The sequence below is a fragment of the Nerophis lumbriciformis genome, linkage group LG01, assembly GCF_033978685.3.
Source record: "Nerophis lumbriciformis linkage group LG01, RoL_Nlum_v2.1, whole genome shotgun sequence".
Classification (NCBI taxonomy): domain Eukaryota; kingdom Metazoa; phylum Chordata; class Actinopteri; order Syngnathiformes; family Syngnathidae; genus Nerophis; species Nerophis lumbriciformis.
In genome coordinates this window covers 64697501-64717500 of record NC_084548.2, presented here as the reverse complement: position 1 = coordinate 64717500, position 20000 = coordinate 64697501, and the positions used below count along the sequence as shown (strand labels likewise).

At 31.3% G+C, this 20000-nt stretch overlaps 1 protein-coding gene across 4 annotated transcripts in view; it reads right to left on the bottom strand.

Moving 5' to 3' along the window:
• Positions 1-20000, bottom strand: part of LOC133571199 (arf-GAP with coiled-coil, ANK repeat and PH domain-containing protein 3) — a 139575-nt gene that overhangs the window by 47297 nt on the left and 72278 nt on the right. For all 4 annotated transcript variants that reach the window (XM_061924214.1, XM_061924216.1, XM_061924215.1 and 1 more), the window contains exons 5-6: positions 1236-1294; positions 991-1174 (exon numbers count right to left, since the gene is read on the bottom strand). In XM_061924214.1, coding sequence (XP_061780198.1) covers positions 991-1174; positions 1236-1294 — 243 coding nt within the window. The remainder of the gene's footprint in view (positions 1-990; positions 1175-1235; positions 1295-20000) is intronic.

Sequence of the window (20000 nt, the reverse complement as noted above, 5' to 3'; positions counted from 1 at the left end):
TCAAAAATACCTTTATTTTTTTAAACCGTTTTTTTATGTCCTTTTTGTCAATTAAATTTTTTTTTTTTTTATGGCAATCGCACAAAATATGCAACACATTTTTCAAAGTGGAATATTTGAAGTGGAAATTGGAGTCAGTCATTGATAACAACATATATTTTGATTCATTATTAAAAAACAAAAAAGAGTTTAAAAATAAAAATCACACTAAAATGCTTAGGGATCAAAAATGGTCCCTTTTAAAAATGTTAGAAATTATTCATCATTTATTATTATTATTATTTTTTGTTTGCTTTTAACGCTTTTAACGTCAAAAATACCTTTATTTTTTTTACCGTTTGTTTTATGCCCTTTTTGTCAATTAAAACTTTGTTTTTTTTATGGCAACCGCACAAAAAATGCAACAAAAAATTTTCAAAGTGGAATATTTGAAGTGGAAATTGGAGTCAGTCATCAATAACAACATATACTTTGATTCATTATTAAAAAACAAAAGAGTTTAGAAATAAAAAATCACACTAAAATGCTTAGGGATCAAAATGGTCCCTTTTAAAAATGTTAGAAATAAGTCATCATTTATTATTATTATTTTTTGTTTGCTTTTAACATCAAAAATACCTTAATTTTTTTTAACCGTTTGTTTTATGTCCTTTTTGTCAATTAAAACTTTGTTTTTTTTATGGCAACTGCACAAAATATGCAACACATTTTTCAAAGTGGAATATTTGAAGCAAAAATTGGAGTCAGTCATTGATAACAACATACATTTTGATTCATTATTATTTTTTGAGCCATGACAGCTTTAAAGAAAACTGCTTAAATGGCAGCTTTGTGTTATTGAAGTCAACAAGTTCTTCTTGTTACATTTATTTGAGCACATGTTTGCTCTTTTATTCCACTTTTTGTGTTTTAACGGTACTTTTAGACCGTTACAAAGGGATCTTTGGACACCCCTGACACAGGTGCTACTGTGAAGGTGCACGGTCTGACCTGCAGGACATAGTCCAAAGCCAGGTGCCTGAAGCACTTGCGGGCCACGCTCAGCGAGCCGGTGGCCTCCTCCACCTCGTGAGGTTTGTTCCTGGGCGCCTGGGCGTTCTTCACCTGGGCGATCTCCAGGTCCTCGCGGACGCGGTCAAAGTGCTTCTTGGTCTCCTTGAACTTGCGCACGTCCCTGAAGGTCACAGGGGGACATGTGTACTTGGCAAAGAACCGAAGACAAGAGGGCGACTCACTCTTTGATGAAGTGCTGCAGCTGTTGTTTGACCGAACGCTGGGCCTGGTCCAAGAGGATCTGGACCGGAGACAAGGACACAATCAATTACAGATATATCTGGCATTTTACAGTGCATTAATAGTGAATCTTTAAACAAGACATGATCCGATTCGATTCTTGGGGGTAACGATTCGATTCTAAATCAACACTTTTTTTAATCAACATTGAATGCAAGTTCTGTTATTAACTACAATTCTCCATAAAGTATAAAACCCAAAAGCAGTGAAGTTGGCACGTTGTGTAAATGGTAAATAAAAACAGAATACAATGATTTGCAAATCCTTTTCAACTTATATTCAATTGAATAGACTGCAAAGACAAGATATTTCATGTTCAAACTGGAAAAGTTTGTTATTTTTGCAAAAATTAGCTCATTTAGAATTTGATGCCTGCAACATGTTTCAAAAAAGCTGGCACAAGTGGCAAAAAAGGCTGAGGAATGCTCATCAAACAGGTGAACAGGCTAATTGGGAACAGGTGGGTGCCATGATTGGGTATAAAAGCAGCTTGCATGAAATGCTCAGTCATTTGTGGGGGACGGCGTGGCGCAGTGGGAGAGTGGCCGTGCGCAACCCGAGGGTCACTGGTTCAATCCCCACCTAGTACCAACCTCGTCATGTCCGTTGTGTCCTGAGCAAGACACTTCACCCTTGCTCCTGATGGGTGCTGGTTAGCGCCTTGCATGGCAGCTCCCTCCATCAGTGTGTGAATGTGTGTGTGAATGGGTAAATGTGGAAGTAGTGTCAAAGCGCTTTGAGTACCTTGAAGGTAGAAAAGCGCTATACAAGTACAACCCATTTATCATTCACAAACAAGGATGGGGCGAGGGTCACCACTTTGTCAACAAATGCGTGAGCAAATTGTCAAACAGCTTAAGGAACAACATTTCCCAACCAGCTATTGCAAGGAATTTTGGGATTTCACCATCTACGGTCCGTAATATCATCAAAAGGTTCAGAGAATCTGGAGAAATCACTGCATGTAACATTGAATTCCCGAGACTTTCGATCCCTGCATCAAAAAGCGACATCAGTGTGTAAAGGATATCACCACATGGGCTCAGGAACACTTCAGAAAACCAATGTCAGTAACTACAGTTGGTCGTTACATCTGTAAGTGCAAGTTAAAACCCTACCATGCAAAGCGAGAGCCATTTATCAACAACACCCAGAAACGCTTCGCTGGGCACGAGCTCATCTAAGATGGACTGATGCAAAGTGGAAAAGCGTTCTGTGGTCTGACGAGTCCACATTTCAAATTGTTTTTGGAAACTGTGGACGTCGTGTCCTCTGGACCAAAGAGGAAAAGAACCATCCGGACTGTTATAGTTCAAAAGGCAGCATCTGTGATGGTATGGGGGTGTATTAGTGACCAAGACATGGGTAACTTACACATCTGTGAAGGCACCATTAATGCTGAAAGGTACATACAGGTTTTGGAGCAACATATGTTGCCATCCAAGCAACGTTATCATGGACGCCCCTGCTTATTTCAGCAAGACAATGCCAAGCCACGTGTTACAACATCGTGGCTTCGTAGTAAAAGAGTGCCGGTACTAGACTGGCCTGCCTGTAGTCCAGACCTGTCTCCCATTGAAAATGTGTGGCGCAATATGAAGCCTAAAATAGCAGAAGGAAGACTGTTGAACAACTTAAGCTGTACATCAAGCAAGAATGGGAAAGAATTCCACTTCAAAAATGTGTCTCCTCAGTTCCCAAACGTTTACTGAGTGTTGTTAAAAGGAAAGGCCATGTAACACAGTGGTAAAAATGCCCTTGTAACAACTTTTTTGCAATGTGTTGCTGCCATTAAATTCCAAGTTAATGATTATTTGCAAAAAAAAAAATGTTGTTTCATCACCCGAAAGTGTGGAAATAATGTGTAAATTAAGTACCTTATCTTTTCTTAACAAATGTATTACAAAAATAAATGTAAATTACATATATTTACACTTTAATCATATCTAGTAATAAAACAAAATATTATATCATCATACATTTCAAAACAATGTTATTGTTCAAATAAAGATAAATACTTAAATATCTGCTTGACTTATGATTTCAAAGAAAGTAATCCAAAAAACTGTTCATGTAAAAATTTTACAGTAACATTTTTTTTACAGTAAAATCCACTTCCAATAGAGTAATAATACGCCATAAAACACAACAACCATATATTTTACAGTATAAAAAACATGCATGACTTTTTACGTAAAATAAACAAAAACAGTGGTACCGTTTTTTTCCCTTCCATTTAATTTATTTCCATGTATTTCTTTATTTTTATATGCTGTAAAAAAAAAAAGAAGAAAATATTACAGTAAAATTCTGACGACTGAGCTGCCAGTTTTATACAGTACAACCTAAAGATTTGGTTTTGTACAGCGTACGTAATTTTTTTTAACATGTTTTATATATACACATTTATATTCATACTGTATATTATTCATTGTTAAAAGGGGCCCATTCATGACTTTTTACGTTAAAAAAAACAAAAACAATGTTACCGTTTTTTCCCTTCCATTTAATTTAATTCCATGTATTTCTTTATTTTTATATGCTGTAAAATTTTTTAAAAAAAAGCAAATATTACAGTAAAATTCTGACGACTGAGCTGCCAGTTTTATACAGTACAACCTAAAGATTTGGTTTTGTACAACGTACGTAAAAGAATTATACACATGTATTATATATACACATTTATATTCATACTGTATATTATTCACTGTTACAATCAGCCCTCTGAGGGTAAGCATAACTGCCATGTGGCCCTCAATGAAAACCAGTTTGACACGCCTGATCTATATTAACTATATGATCTGTCTGAGGACACATTTTAAAATAAATAAATAAATAAATGAAATAAAAAAAATCGACGTTTGATTTTTTAAAATCAATAAAGAATCTCAATTAATTTAGAAAATCGATTTTTTTTTACACCCCTATTTATTGGTGTCTGCCTTTTTTTTCCCTTTTCTCTCTCGCCTACAACAGAATTACATCAGCAGATACAATATAAACACATATGATAGCAGTGTTTAGCATATAAAAAAGAATTAGCAAGAATACGGCCCCATTCGGCGCGGTTTACCCGACACATGAAACGTGACAAATTGGTGGGCGCACTATCCCCGTTAGCCGCCAGATGGCACTAGAGTGTTGACTATCTTCAAATGTGTTTTAGTGTCAGTTTCTATGTAAAGCAGACGGCATTACAGAATGATTAACACCCCCTCTTCCCCTTATGCGAGATCCACCCAGGAACCGTAGAGCGTAACAACCACTTTCGCCCTGCTTGAGAAAAGTTCCCTTTTTTTTTTCTCTCCCCCCACTGCAGTGCTGGTCGCTTGTTCAGTGCAACTCTTTTTTTGGGCCGGGACATCCAGTTTTTGTCCTTCTTTCACACACACTCCTATACTTTCCGTAACATCCAGGAAGAAATGATGTTGGCCAGGTTGAAAAAAGTCTGAAGGAGCCCACAGCTGTTTTTATTGAAATGCATTCAAGCCATAAACTGCTATAAACGTCTACAAAATTGAGTAGATGTCGAGTTCTAGTGATGTAGAAAAATCCTATATTTTTACCAATTTTCGCAGGAGATTTTCTATATTTTGAAACGCAAATGTTGACACACGTAATGAAGGTGTTTGTGAAAATGTTAATGAAACTAGATGAGGTGTGAATGCTCCAATGCTGAAGTTGAACTGCTGACAGAATGTAGTATTAATGTAAGAATAGTTTGAATGTTGGAATGGTTTAAATGTTGAAGAGTTTGAATTTCCAGGAAAACCAGAATTCGGTTTGGAACTTAGGAAAGTGTTAGTTGGATGAGTGGAATGTGTTGATGGAATGGTTTGAATCGGTTGAAAAATGTGGGAATATTGCACCTTGGAAAAATGTCCAATTCATTTCAATGGGAACTTCCTGGAAATTTGGGAAAAGCTGGATTTGTTTACAAATGATTAGGAGCATGAATGTCCTGAATGAGTTGAATAGGTTGGTGTTGGAATTGTTCAAATCGGTCAAGAAATGTTGAAGTAGTAACAGTTTTTTAATTGAGAAAAGGTATTATAGAATTCCTGGAATTTTGGGAAAACCGGGAATGTTTCCTGTTCTTAAACCAACTTGTTTTTTTTGTCCAGACTAAGAAAAATGTTTTGAGGGTGGAACAGTCGAAATGGGATGAAAAAAGGAAAAGGAATAGTCAAACGAAAAAGTTTGGTAATAGGGTTAGAAGAAAAAAAAGGAATTCCTGGAAATTTGTTGAATGTGGAAACATGGTAGTTTGAATGTCCAGGATGACTTGAATGTGTTGAAGGTGGAATGGTTTGAATGGGTTGAAAAATGTGGGAAATTCTGCAACTTGGAAAAATGTCCCATTCATTTCAGTAGGAACTTCCTGGAAATTTGGGCAAAGCTGGATTTGTTTAAAAATGATTAAGAGCATGAATGTACTGAATGAGCTGAATTGGTTGGTGTTGGAATTGTTTAAATCGGTCAAGAAATGTTGAAGTAGTAACAGTTTTTCAATTGAGAAATGGTATTATGGAATTCCTGGAATTTGGGGAAAAATGGGAATTTTTATCGTTCCTAAACCAACCTGTTTTTTTGTCCAGACTAAGAAACATTTTTGATAGTGGAACAGTTGAAATGGGATGAAAAAGGAAAAGGAGTAGTCAAACAAAAAAGTATAGAAATAAGGTTAAAAAAAACCCCTAAGAATTCCTGGAAATTTGTTGAACGTGGAAAAATGATAGTTTCAATGTCCAGGATGAGTTGAATGTGTTGAAGGTGGAATGGTTTGAATTGGTTGAAAAATGTGGGAATTGTTGAAGTTTAAAAAATAAACGATTCATTTTGAATGGGGAAAATGTCCCTAAAAACTGGGAATTCTGGTAAATCGGGGATTTTTTTTTAAAATTCTTGAAGGAGAGCACACATTTTTGAACAGGCTGAATATTTCAGAGTTGGAACAGTTTGAATCAGATGACAAATGTCTCAATAGAATTTTTAATGTTTCAATAGAAATTTAGGAATTTAGGGAAAAGCGGGAATTTTTTGGAAAATGTTAAAATACCTGAATGTTCTGAAAGAGTTGAAATGGTTGGTATTGGAATTTTTTTAATCGGTCAAGAAATGTTGAAGTAGTAATATTTTTAATTGAGGAATGGTATTACGGAATTCCTGGAATTTCAGGAAAAGCGGGAATTTTTCTGGTTCAAAAAACAATTTTGTTTTATGTCCTGATTAAAAGGAATGATTTGACGGTGGAACGGTTGAAAAATGTGGGAGGAGTAGTCGCCAGAAAAAATGGTGAAAATAGGGTTTGGAAAAACGTGAATTCTGGGAATTCCTGGAATTTTTTTTAACTTGAAAAAAATGATAGTTTGAATGTCCAGTATGAGTAGAGTGTGTTGAAGGTGAAATAGTTTGAATAGGTTGAAAAATGTAGAAATGGTGAAAGTTGGAAAAATGGCCAATTAATTTTGAATGGGGAAAATGTCCCTGAAAACTGGGAATTCTTGGAAATCCAGGATTTAATTATTGAAGGAGAGCACACAATCTGGAACTGGCTGAATCTTTTGGAGTTGGAACGGTTTGAATCGGATGAAAAATGTGGGAATTGTGGAACTTTGATAAATGTCCCATTCATTTCAATGGGAATTTCAATAGAAATTTGGGAATTCAGGGAAAACGGGAATTTTTTGGGACAATGTTAAAATACTACCATTTTCTGAATGAATTTGGTATTGGAATTTTTTTAATTGGTCAAGAAATGTTGAAGTAGTAATATTTTTAATTGAGAAATTGTATTTCGGAATTCCTGGAATTTCAGGAAAACCGGGAATTTTTCCAGTTCAAAAAACAACTTTGGTTTTTGTCCTTAAAAGGAATGATTTGACGGTGGAAGGGTTGAAGTGGTTTGAAAATAGTGGGAGGAGTAGTCGTCTGAAAAAAGGGTGAAAATAGGGTTTGGAAAAATGGGAATTCTGGGAATTCCTGGAATTTTTTTAAACTTGAAAACATTATAGTTTGAATTTCCAGGATGAGTAGAATGTGTTGAAGGTGGAATAGTTTGAATAGGTTGAAAAATGTAGAAATGGTGAAAGTTGGAAAAATGGCCAATTAATTTTGAATGGGGAAAATGTCCCTGAAAACTGGGAATTCTTGGAAATCCAGGATTTAATTATTGAAGGAGACCACACAATCTGGAACTGGCTGAATCTTTTGGAGTTGGAACGGTTTGAATCGGATGAAAAATGTGGGAATTGTGGAACTTTGATAAATGTCCCATTCATTTCAATGGGAATTTCAATAGAAATTTGGGAATTCAGGGAAAACGGGAATTTTTTGGGACAATGTTAAAATACTACCATTTTCTGAATGAATTTGGTATTGGAATTTTTTTAATTGGTCAAGAAATGTTGAAGTAGTAATATTTTTAATTGAGAAATTGTATTTCGGAATTCCTGGAATTTCAGGAAAACCGGGAATTTTTCCAGTTCAAAAAACAACTTTGGTTTTTGTCCTTAAAAGGAATGATTTGACGGTGGAAGGGTTGAAGTGGTTTGAAAATAGTGGGAGGAGTAGTCGTCTGAAAAAAGGGTGAAAATAGGGTTTGGAAAAATGGGAATTCTGGGAATTCCTGGAATTTTTTAAAACTTGAAAACATTATAGTTTGAATTTCCAGGATGAGTAGAATGTGTTGAAGGTGGAATAGTTTGAATAGGTTGAAAAATGTAGAAATGGTGAAAGTTGGAAAAATGGCCAATTAATTTTGAATGGGGAAAATGTCCCTGAAAACTGGGAATTCTTGGAAATCCAGGATTTAATTATTGAAGGAGACCACACAATCTGGAACTGGCTGAATCTTTTGGAGTTGGAACGGTTTGAATCGGATGAAAAATGTGGGAATTGTGGAACTTTGATAAATGTCCCATTCATTTCAATGGGAATTTCAATAGAAATTTGGGAATTCAGGGAAAACGGGAATTTTTTGGGACAATGTTAAAATACTACCATTTTCTGAATGAATTTGGTATTGGAATTTTTTTAATTGGTCAAGAAATGTTGAAGTAGTAATATTTTTAATTGAGAAATTGTATTTCGGAATTCCTGGAATTTCAGGAAAACCGGGAATTTTTCCAGTTCAAAAAACAACTTTGGTTTTTGTCCTTAAAAGGAATGATTTGACGGTGGAAGGGTTGAAGTGGTTTGAAAATAGTGGGAGGAGTAGTCGTCTGAAAAAAGGGTGAAAATAGGGTTTGGAAAAATGGGAATTCTGGGAATTCCTGGAATTTTTTTAAACTTGAAAACATTATAGTTTGAATTTCCAGGATGAGTAGAATGTGTTGAAGGTGGAATGGTTTGAATAAGTTGAAAAATGTAGAAATGGTGAAAGTTTGAAAAATGGACAATTCATTTCGAATGGGAAAAATGTCCCTGAAAACTGGGAATTCTTGGAAATCCGGGAATTTTTTTAAATTGTTGAAGGAGAGCACACAATCTCGAACTGGCTGAATATTTTGGAGTTGGAACGGTTTGAATCGGATGAAAAATGTGGGAATTGTGGAACTTTGATAAATGTCCCATTCATTTCAATAGGAATTTCAATAGAAATTTGGGAATTCAGGGAAAAGCGGGAATTTTTTGGGGGAAAATGTTAAAATACTTAAATGTTCTGAACGAGTTGAGATGGTTGGTGTTGGAATTTTTTTCAAATCGGTCAAGAAATGTTGAAGTAGTAACATTTTTAATTGAGAAATTGTATCAAGGAATTTCGGGAAAACCGGGAATTTTTCCAGTTCAAAAAACAACTTTGTTTTTTGTCCTGATTAAAAGGAATGATTTGACGGGGGAACGGTTGAAGTGGGTTGAAAAAAGTGGGAGGAGTAGTCGCCAGAAAAAAGGGTGAAAATAGGGTTTGGAAAAACGGGGATTCCTGGAATTTTTTTGAACTTGGAAAATTGACAGTTTGAATTTCCAGGATGAGCGGAATGTGTTTAAGTTGGAACGGTTTGAATAGGTTGAAAAATGTGGACATGGTGAAAGTTTGAAAAATGGACAATTCATTTTGAATGGGGGAAAATGTGCCTGAAAACTGGGAATTCTTGGAAATCCGGGAATTTTTTTAATTGTTGAAAAAGAGCACACAATCTCGAACTGGCTGAATATTTTGGAGTTGGAACGGTTTGAATCGGAAGAAAAATGTGCGAATTGTGGAACTTTGCTAAACGTCCCATTCATTTCAATGGGAATTTCAATAGAAATTTGGGAATTCAGGGAAAAGCGGGAATTTTTTTGGAAAATGTTAAAATACTTACATTTTCTGAATGAGTTGAAATGGTTGGTATTGGAATTTTTTTAATCGGCCGAGAAATGTTGAAGTAGTAATATTTTTAATTAAGAAATTGTATTACGGAATTCCTGGAATTTCAGGAAAAGCGGGAATTTTTCCAGTTCAAAAAACAACTTTGTTTTTTGTCCTGATTAAAAGGAATGATTTGACGGGGGAACGGTTGAAGTGGGTTGAAAAAAGTGGGAGGAATAGTCGCCAGAAAAAAGGGTGAAAATAGGGTTTGGAAAAACGGGAATTCCTGGAATTTTTTTGAAATTATTTAGAAATTTGGGAATTCAGGGAAAAGCGGGAATTTTTTGGGAGGAAAATGTTAAAATACTTACATTTTCTGAATGAGTTGAGATGGTTGGTATTGGAATTTTTTCAAATCGGTCGAGAAATGTTGAAGTAGTAACATTTTGAATTGAGAAATAGTATTAAGGAATTTCGGGAAAAACGGGAATTTTTCCAGTTCAAAAAATAACTTTGTTTTTTTGTTCTGATTAAGAGGAATGTTTGGACGGTGGATCGGCGGAAGTGGGCACCAAAGGCGCTTCTGTGTGTTTGCACGTGTTGGCCAAGGAGCGCATACAGGACAGTTCAGCTTGTCGTTGTTGTTTTGTCTTGTTAATATAGAAAACGTTGATCCGTCACCTCCTTGTTGTGTACGTTTGATATACAATACTGTACATCACTTCATAGTGTGTTCAAACCTTCACTCATATAAGGACTTTTGTCGAGGCCGGAACCAATTATTCATATTTACTTTGTTTCTTATGGAGAAATTTGCTTCCCTATATGAACTTTTCCATTTACGAACAAATTAAGTTCACATCCCATGTAATACACCTGCGCGCCAGCAGAGGGCGACAAAGTGTTACTTTCAAAGCGTGAATGGAGGAGGAATGTGGCTATGTCCACTGCAATAATATTGCAGTTTTTTACCCGGATTTTGCTTTTTCTTTTATTCAAAGGCAGGAAGGCACACTCGGAGCACATGCTGCGCGGTTCCTGCGGCGTTCCCGCTAAATAGGTCATGACACGAGGGGGAGGAGAGCAGGCTGTTTGAAACGTGAGCCTGTCAGAGGTCATGAGTTGTCACTGTTCCTCCATTTCCGCCTCTTCATTCCACCATGTCAACAAAAGTCTGGAGACTCGCACCAGAGGTGTCCAAAGTGCGGCCCGCCTTCTAAAAATACTATTGAAAAAACGATAAATTGAAATAAAACAGCAAACTGGTGAAATGTAATGAGACCATGCTTTAAAACTGTTATTGCTGAAAAAAACGTATATTTTTTCGGGGGGAAATATTGCATATTTTGTGAGTTTGCCATAAAAAAACAAAGTTTTCCATGACAAAAAGGTGCATAAAACAAGGAAAAAACTTTTAATTGAAGGATAGATCTAAAGTTGATCTCGAGATTTAAGCGTTGAAAGTAAAAGAAAATAAAACAACCTATTTTTAACACTTTTATGAGTGGGACCCTTTTGGATACCCAAGAACTTTAGTGGGATTTTTTTTTAAACTGTCATTGCTAAAAAAAAATCTAAAAAAAAAAAAAAAAAATCTAAAAAAAAAAAAAAATCTAAATCAATGTTGTTATGAATTATTGACCTAATCAAGGCTTCAATTACTTTATTCCACTTTGAATTTTTTTCAGAGAAACATATCGCATATTTTGTGAGTTTGCCATCAAAAAAGTTTTCCATGACAAAAAGGGCATAAAACAAACGAAAAACATAAAAAATAATAAAAACGTATAATTGACGGATAGATCTATCTTGAAATTTAAGCGTTAAAAGTTGAAAAAAATATAAAACTACTTATTTTTTTAACAATTTTATGAGTGGGGCCCTTTTGGATACTCAAGAACTTTATTGGGATTTTTTTTAAACTGTCATTGCTTAAACAATAATAATGAATCAAAATCAATGTTGTTATGAATTATTGACCTAATCAAGGCTCCAATTACTTTATTCCACTTTGAATTTTTTTCAGAGAAACATATCGTATATTTTGTGAGTTTGCCATAAAAAAAGTTTTCCATGACAAAAAGGGTATAAAACAAACGAAAAACATAAAAAATAATAAACATGTATAATTGACGGATAGATCTAAAGTTAATCTTGAGATTTAAGCGTTAAAAGTTGAAAAAAATATAAAACGACTTATTTTTTTAACAATTTTATGAGTGGGGCCCTTTTGGATACTCAAGAACTTTATTGGGATTTTTTTTAAACTGTCATTGCTTAAACAATAATAATGAATCAAAATCAATGTTGTTTTGAATTATTGACCTAATCAAGGCTCCAATTACTTTATTCCACTTTGAATTTTTTTCAGAGAAACATATCGCATATTTTGTGAGTTTGCCATAAAAAAAGTTTTCCTTGGCAAAAAGGGCATAAAACAAACGAAAAACATAAAAAATAATAAACACGTATAATTGACGGATAGATCTAAAGTTAATCTTGAGATTTAAGCGTTAAAAGTTGAAAAAAATATAAAACTACTTATTTTTTTTAGCAATTTTATGAGTGGGACCCTTTTGGATACCCAAAAACTTTAGTGGGATTTTTTTTAAACTGTCATTGCTTAAACAATAATAATGAATCAAAATCAATGTTGTTATGAATTATTGACCTAATCAAGGCTCCAATTAGTTTATTTTACTTTGAATTTTTTCCGAGGGAAAAATATTGCATATTTTGTGAGTTTGCCACAAAAAAACAAAGTTTTCCATGACAAAAAGGTGCATAAAACAAGGAAAAAACATAAAAAAAATTAATAAAAACTTTTAATTGAAGGATAGATCTAAAGTTGATCTCTAGATTTAAGCATTGAAAGTAAAAGAAAATAAAACAACCTATTTTTAACACTTTTATGAGTGGGGACCCTTTTGGATACCCAAGAACTTTAGTGGGATTTTTTTTTTAAACTGTCATTGCTAAAAAAAAAAAAAAAAAAAAAAAAATCAATGTTGTAATGAATTATTGACCTAATCAAGGCTCCAATTACTTTATTCCACTTTGAATTTTTTTACAGGGACACATATCGCATATTTTGTGAGTTTGCCATCAAAAAAGTTTTCCATGACAAAAAGGGCATAAAACAAACGAAAAACATAAAAAATAATAAAAACGTATAATTGACGGATAGATCTAAAGTTAATCTTGAGATTTAAGCGTTAAAAGTTGAAAAAAATATCAAACTACTTATTTTTTTAACAATTTTATGAGTGGGGCCCTTTTGGATACCCAAGAACTTTATTGGGATTTTTTTTAAACTGTCATTGCTTAAACAATAATAATGAATCAAAATCAATGTTGTTATGAATTATTGACCTAATCAAGGCTCCAATTACTTTATTCCACTTTGAATTTTTTTCAGAGAAACATATCGCATATTTTGTGAGTTTGCCATCAAAAAAGTTTTCCATGACAAAAAGGGCATAAAACAAACGAAAAACATAAAAAATAATAAAAACGTATAATTGACGGATAGATCTAAAGTTAATCTTGAGATTTAAGCGTTAAAAGTTGAAAAAAATATAAAACTACTGATTTTTTTTTAGCAATTTTATGAGTGGGACCCTTTTGGATACCCAAAAACTTTAGTGGGATTTTTTTTAAACTGTCATTGCTTAAACAATAATAATGAATCAAAATCAATGTTGTTATGAATTATTGACCTAATCAAGGCTCCAATTAGTTTATTTTACTTTGAATTTTTTCCGGGGGAAAAATATTGCATATTTTGTGAGTTTGCCACAAAAATCAAAGTTTTCCATGACAAAAAGGTGCATAAAATAAACAAAAAAAAACATAGAAAATAATAAAAACTTATAATTGATGGATAGATCTGAAGTTGAGCTAGAGATTTAAGCGTTGAAAGTAAAAGAAAATAAAACAACCTATTTTTAACACTTTTATGAGTGGAATACTTTTGGATACCCAATAACTTTAGGTTTTTGTTTTTTTAAATTGTCATTGCTTAAAAAAAAAAAAAAGAATCGAAATCAATGTTGTTATGAATTATTGACCTAATCAAGGCTCCAATTACTTTATTTCACTTTGAATTTTTTCCGGGGGAAAATATTGCATATTTTGTGAGTTTGCCATAAAAAAACAAAGTTTTCCATGACAAAAAGGTGCATAAAACAAGGAAAAAACATTTTAAAAATTCATAAAAACGTATAATTGAAGGATAGATCTAAAGTTGATCTCGAGATTTAAGCGTTGAAAGTAAAAGAAAATAAAACAACCTATTTTTAACACTTTTATGAGTGGGACCCTTTTGGATACCCAAGAACTTTAGTGGGATTTTATTTAAAACTGTCATTGCTAAAAAAAAATATTAAAAAAAAATCTAAATTTAAAAAAAAAATCTAAATTGATGTTGTTATGAATTATTGACCTAATCAAGGCTCCAATTACTTTATTCCACTTTGAATTTTTTTCAGGGACACATATCGCATATTTTGTGAGTTTGCCATAAAAAACAAAGTTTTCCATGACAAAAAAGGCATAAAACAAATGAAAAACATAAAAAATAATAAAAACGTATCATTGACAGATAGATCTAAAGTTAATCTTGAGATTTAAGCGTTAAAAGTTGAAAAAAATATAAAACTACTTATTTTTTTAACAATTTTATGAGTGGGGCCCTTTTGGATACCCAAGAACTTTATTGGGATTTTTTTTAAACTGTCATTGCTTAAACAATAATAATGAATCAAAATCAATGTTGTTATGAATTATTGACCTAATCAAGGCTCCAATTACTTTATTCCACTTTGAATTTTTTTCAGAGAAACATATCGCATATTTTGTGAGTTTGCCATAAAAAAAGTTTTCCATGACAAAAAGGGCATAAAACAAACGAAAAACATAAAAAATAATAAAAACGTATAATTGACGGATAGATCTAAAGTTAATCTTGAGATTTAAGCGTTAAAAGTTGAAAAAAATATAAAACTACTTATTTTTTTAACAATTTTATGAGTGGGACCCTTTTGGATACCCAAGAACTTTAGTGGGATTTTATTTAAAACTGTCATTGCTAAAAAAAAATATTTAAAAAAAATCTAAATTTAAAAAAAAAATCTAAATTGATGTTGTTATGAATTATTGACCTAATCAAGGCTCCAATTACTTTATTCCACTTTGAATTTTTTTCAGGGACACATATCGCATATTTTGTGAGTTTGCCATAAAAAACAAAGTTTTCCATGACAAAAAAGGCATAAAACAAATGAAAAACATAAAAAATAATAAAAACGTATCATTGACAGATAGATCTAAAGTTAATCTTGAGATTTAAGCGTTAAAAGTTGAAAAAAATATAAAACTACTTATTTTTTTAACAATTTTATGAGTGGGGCCCTTTTGGATACCCAAGAACTTTATTGGGATTTTTTTTAAACTGTCATTGCTTAAACAATAATAATGAATCAAAATCAATGTTGTTATGAATTATTGACCTAATCAAGGCTCCAATTAGTTTATTTTACTTTGAATTTTTTCCGGGGGAAAAATATTGCATATTTTGTGAGTTTGCCACAAAAAAAACAAAGTTTTCCATGACAAAAAGGTGCATAAAATAAACAAAAAAAAACATAGAAAATAATAAAAACTTATAATTGATGGATAGATCTGAAGTTGAGCTAGAGATTTAAGCGTTGAAAGTAAAAGAAAATAAAACAACCTATTTTTAACACTTTTATGAGTGGAATACTTTTGGATACCCAATAACTTTAGGTTTTTGTTTTTTTAAATTGTCATTGCTTAAAAAAAAAAAAAAGAATCGAAATCAATGTTGTTATGAATTATTGACCTAATCAAGGCTCCAATTACTTTATTTCACTTTGAATTTTTTCCGGGGGAAAATATTGCATATTTTGTGAGTTTGCCATAAAAAAACAAAGTTTTCCATGACAAAAAGGTGCATAAAACAAGGAAAAAACATTTTAAAAATTCATAAAAACGTATAATTGAAGGATAGATCTAAAGTTGATCTCGAGATTTAAGCGTTGAAAGTAAAAGAAAATAAAACAACCTATTTTTAACACTTTTATGAGTGGGACCCTTTTGGATACCCAAGAACTTTAGTGGGATTTTATTTAAAACTGTCATTGCTAAAAAAAAATATTAAAAAAAAATCTAAATTTAAAAAAAAAATCTAAATTGATGTTGTTATGAATTATTGACCTAATCAAGGCTCCAATTACTTTATTCCACTTTGAATTTTTTTCAGGGACACATATCGCATATTTTGTGAGTTTGCCATAAAAAACAAAGTTTTCCATGACAAAAAAGGCATAAAACAAATGAAAAACATAAAAAATAATAAAAACGTATCATTGACAGATAGATCTAAAGTTAATCTTGAGATTTAAGCGTTAAAAGTTGAAAAAAATATAAAACTACTTATTTTTTTAACAATTTTATGAGTGGGGCCCTTTTGGATACCCAAGAACTTTATTGGGATTTTTTTTAAACTGTCATTGCTTAAACAATAATAATGAATCAAAATCAATGTTGTTATGAATTATTGACCTAATCAAGGCTCCAATTACTTTATTCCACTTTGAATTTTTTTCAGAGAAACATATCGCATATTTTGTGAGTTTGCCATAAAAAAAGTTTTCCATGACAAAAAGGGCATAAAACAAACGAAAAACATAAAAAATAATAAAAACGTATAATTGACGGATAGATCTAAAGTTAATCTTGAGATTTAAGCGTTAAAAGTTGAAAAAAATATAAAACTACTTATTTTTTAAACAATTTTATGAGTGGGACCCTTTTGGATACCCAAGAACTTTAGTGGGATTTTATTTAAAACTGTCATTGCTAAAAAAAAATATTTAAAAAAAATCTAAATTTAAAAAAAAAATCTAAATTGATGTTGTTATGAATTATTGACCTAATCAAGGCTCCAATTACTTTATTCCACTTTGAATTTTTTTCAGGGACACATATCGCATATTTTGTGAGTTTGCCATAAAAAACAAAGTTTTCCATGACAAAAAAGGCATAAAACAAATGAAAAACATAAAAAATAATAAAAACGTATCATTGACAGATAGATCTAAAGTTAATCTTGAGATTTAAGCGTTAAAAGTTGAAAAAAATATAAAACTACTTATTTTTTTAACAATTTTATGAGTGGGGCCCTTTTGGATACCCAAGAACTTTATTGGGATTTTTTTTAAACTGTCATTGCTTAAACAATAATAATGAATCAAAATCAATGTTGGTATGAATTATTGACCTAATCAAGGCTCCAATTAGTTTATTTTACTTTGAATTTTTTCCGGGGGAAAAATATTGCATATTTTGTGAGTTTGCCACAAAAAAAACAAAGTTTTCCATGACAAAAAGGTGCATAAAATAAACAAAAAAAAACATAGAAAATAATAAAAACTTATAATTGATGGATAGATCTGAAGTTGAGCTAGAGATTTAAGCGTTGAAAGTAAAAGAAAATAAAACAACCTATTTTTAACACTTTTATGAGTGGAATACTTTTGGATACCCAATAACTTTAGGTTTTTGTTTTTTTAAATTGTCATTGCTTAAAAAAAAAAAAAAGAATCGAAATCAATGTTGTTATGAATTATTGACCTAATCAAGGCTCCAATTACTTTATTTCACTTTGAATTTTTTCCGGGGGAAAATATTGCATATTTTGTGAGTTTGCCATAAAAAAACAAAGTTTTCCATGACAAAAAGGTGCATAAAACAAGGAAAAAACATTTTAAAAATTCATAAAAACGTATAATTGAAGGATAGATCTAAAGTTGATCTCGAGATTTAAGCGTTGAAAGTAAAAGAAAATAAAACAACCTATTTTTAACACTTTTATGAGTGGGACCCTTTTGGATACCCAAGAACTTTAGTGGGATTTTATTTAAAACTGTCATTGCTAAAAAAAAATATTAAAAAAAAATCTAAATTTAAAAAAAAAATCTAAATTGATGTTGTTATGAATTATTGACCTAATCAAGGCTCCAATTACTTTATTCCACTTTGAATTTTTTTCAGGGACACATATCGCATATTTTGTGAGTTTGCCATAAAAAACAAAGTTTTCCATGACAAAAAAGGCATAAAACAAATGAAAAACATAAAAAATAATAAAAACGTATCATTGACAGATAGATCTAAAGTTAATCTTGAGATTTAAGCGTTAAAAGTTGAAAAAAATATAAAACTACTTATTTTTTTAACAATTTTATGAGTGGGGCCCTTTTGGATACCCAAGAACTTTATTGGGATTTTTTTTAAACTGTCATTTCTTAAACAATAATAATGAATCAAAATCAATGTTGTTATGAATTATTGACCTAATCAAGGCTCCAATTACTTTATTCCACTTTGAATTTTTTTCAGAGAAACATATCGCATATTTTGTGAGTTTGCCATAAAAAAAGTTTTCCATGACAAAAAGGGCATAAAACAAACGAAAAACATAAAAAATAATAAAAACGTATAATTGACGGATAGATCTAAAGTTAATCTTGAGATTTAAGCGTTAAAAGTTGAAAAAAATATAAAACTACTTATTTTTTTAACAATTTTATGAGTGGGACCCTTTTGGATACCCAAGAACTTTAGTGGGATTTTTTTTAAACTGTCATTGCTTAAACAATAATAATGAATCAAAATCAATGTTGTTATGAATAATTGACCTAATCAAGGCTCCAATTAGTTTATTTTACTTTGAATTTTTTCCGGGGGAAAAATATTGCATATTTTTTGAGTTTGCCACAAAAAAACAAAGTTTTCCATGACAAAAAGGTGCATAAAATAAACAAAAAAAAACATAGAAAATAATAAAAACTTATAATTGATGGATAGATCTGAAGTTGAGCTAGAGATTTAAGCGTTGAAAGTAAAAGAAAATAAAACAACCTATTTTTAACACTTTTATGAGTGGAACACTTTTGGATACCTAATAACTTTAGGTTTAAAAAAAAAATAAAAAAATTGTCATTGCTTAAAAAAATAATAATGAATCAAAATCAATGTTGTTATGAATTATTGACCTAATCAAGGCTCCAATTACTTTATTTCACTTTGAATTTTTTTCGGGGGAAAATATTGCATATTTTGTGAGTTTGCCATAAAAAAAACAAAGTTTTCCATGACAAAAAGGTGCATAAAACAAGGAAAAAACATTAAAAAAATGAATAAAAACTTATAATTGAAGGATAGATCTAAAGTTCATCTCGAGATTTAAGCGTTGAAAGTTAAAGAAAATAAAACAACCTATTTTTTACACTTTTATGAGTGGGACCCTTTTGGATACCCAAGAACTTTAGTGGGATTTTTTTTTTAAACTGTCATTGCTAAAAAAAATTAAAAAAAAAAATCTAAATAAAAAAAAAAAAAATCTAAATCAATGTTGTTATGAATTATTGACCTAATCAAGGCTCCAATTACTTTATTTCACTTTGAGTTTTTTTTGGGGGGGGGTGGGCTATTCCATATTTTGTGAGTTTGCCATAAAAAAAACAAAGTTTTCCATGAAAAAAAGGTGCATAAAACAAACGAAAAACATAAAAAAATTATTAAAACTTATAATTGACGGATAGATTTGAAGTTGATCTCGACATTTAAGTGTTGAAAGTAAAAAATAAAAAAAACTATTTTTAACACTTTTATGAGTGGGACACTTTTGGATGCCCAAGAACTTTAGTGGGATTTTTTTTTAAACTGTCATTGCTTAAAAATAAATTATGAATCAAAATCAATTTTGTTATGAATTGTTGCCAGAATCAAGGCTCCAATTACTTTATTCCACTTTGAATTATTTTTTCGGGGGAAAATATTGCATATTTTGTGAGTTTGCCATAAAAAAACAAAGTTTTCCATGACAAAAAGGTGCATAAAACAAGGAAAAAACATTAAAAAAATTAATAAAAACTTTTAATTGAAGGATAGATCTAAAGTTGATCTCGAGATTTAAGCGTTGAAAGTAAAAGAAAATAAAACAACCTATTTTTAACACTTTTATGAGTGGGACCCTTTTGGATACCCAAGAACTTTAGTGGGATTTTTTAAAAAACTGTCATTGCTAAAAAAAAAAAAAAAAAAAAATCTAAAATAAAAACAACATCTAAATCAATGTTGTTATGAATTATTGACCTAATCAAGACTCCAATTACTTTATTCCACTTTGAATTTTTTTTACAGGGAAACATCGCATATTTTGTGAGTTTGCCATAAAAAAACAATGTTTTCCATGACAAAAAGGGCATAAAACAAACGAAAAACATAATAAATAATAAAAACGTATAATTGACGGATAGATCTAAAGTTAATCTTGAGATTTAAGCGTTAAAAGTTGAAAAAAATATAAAACTACTTATTTTTTTAA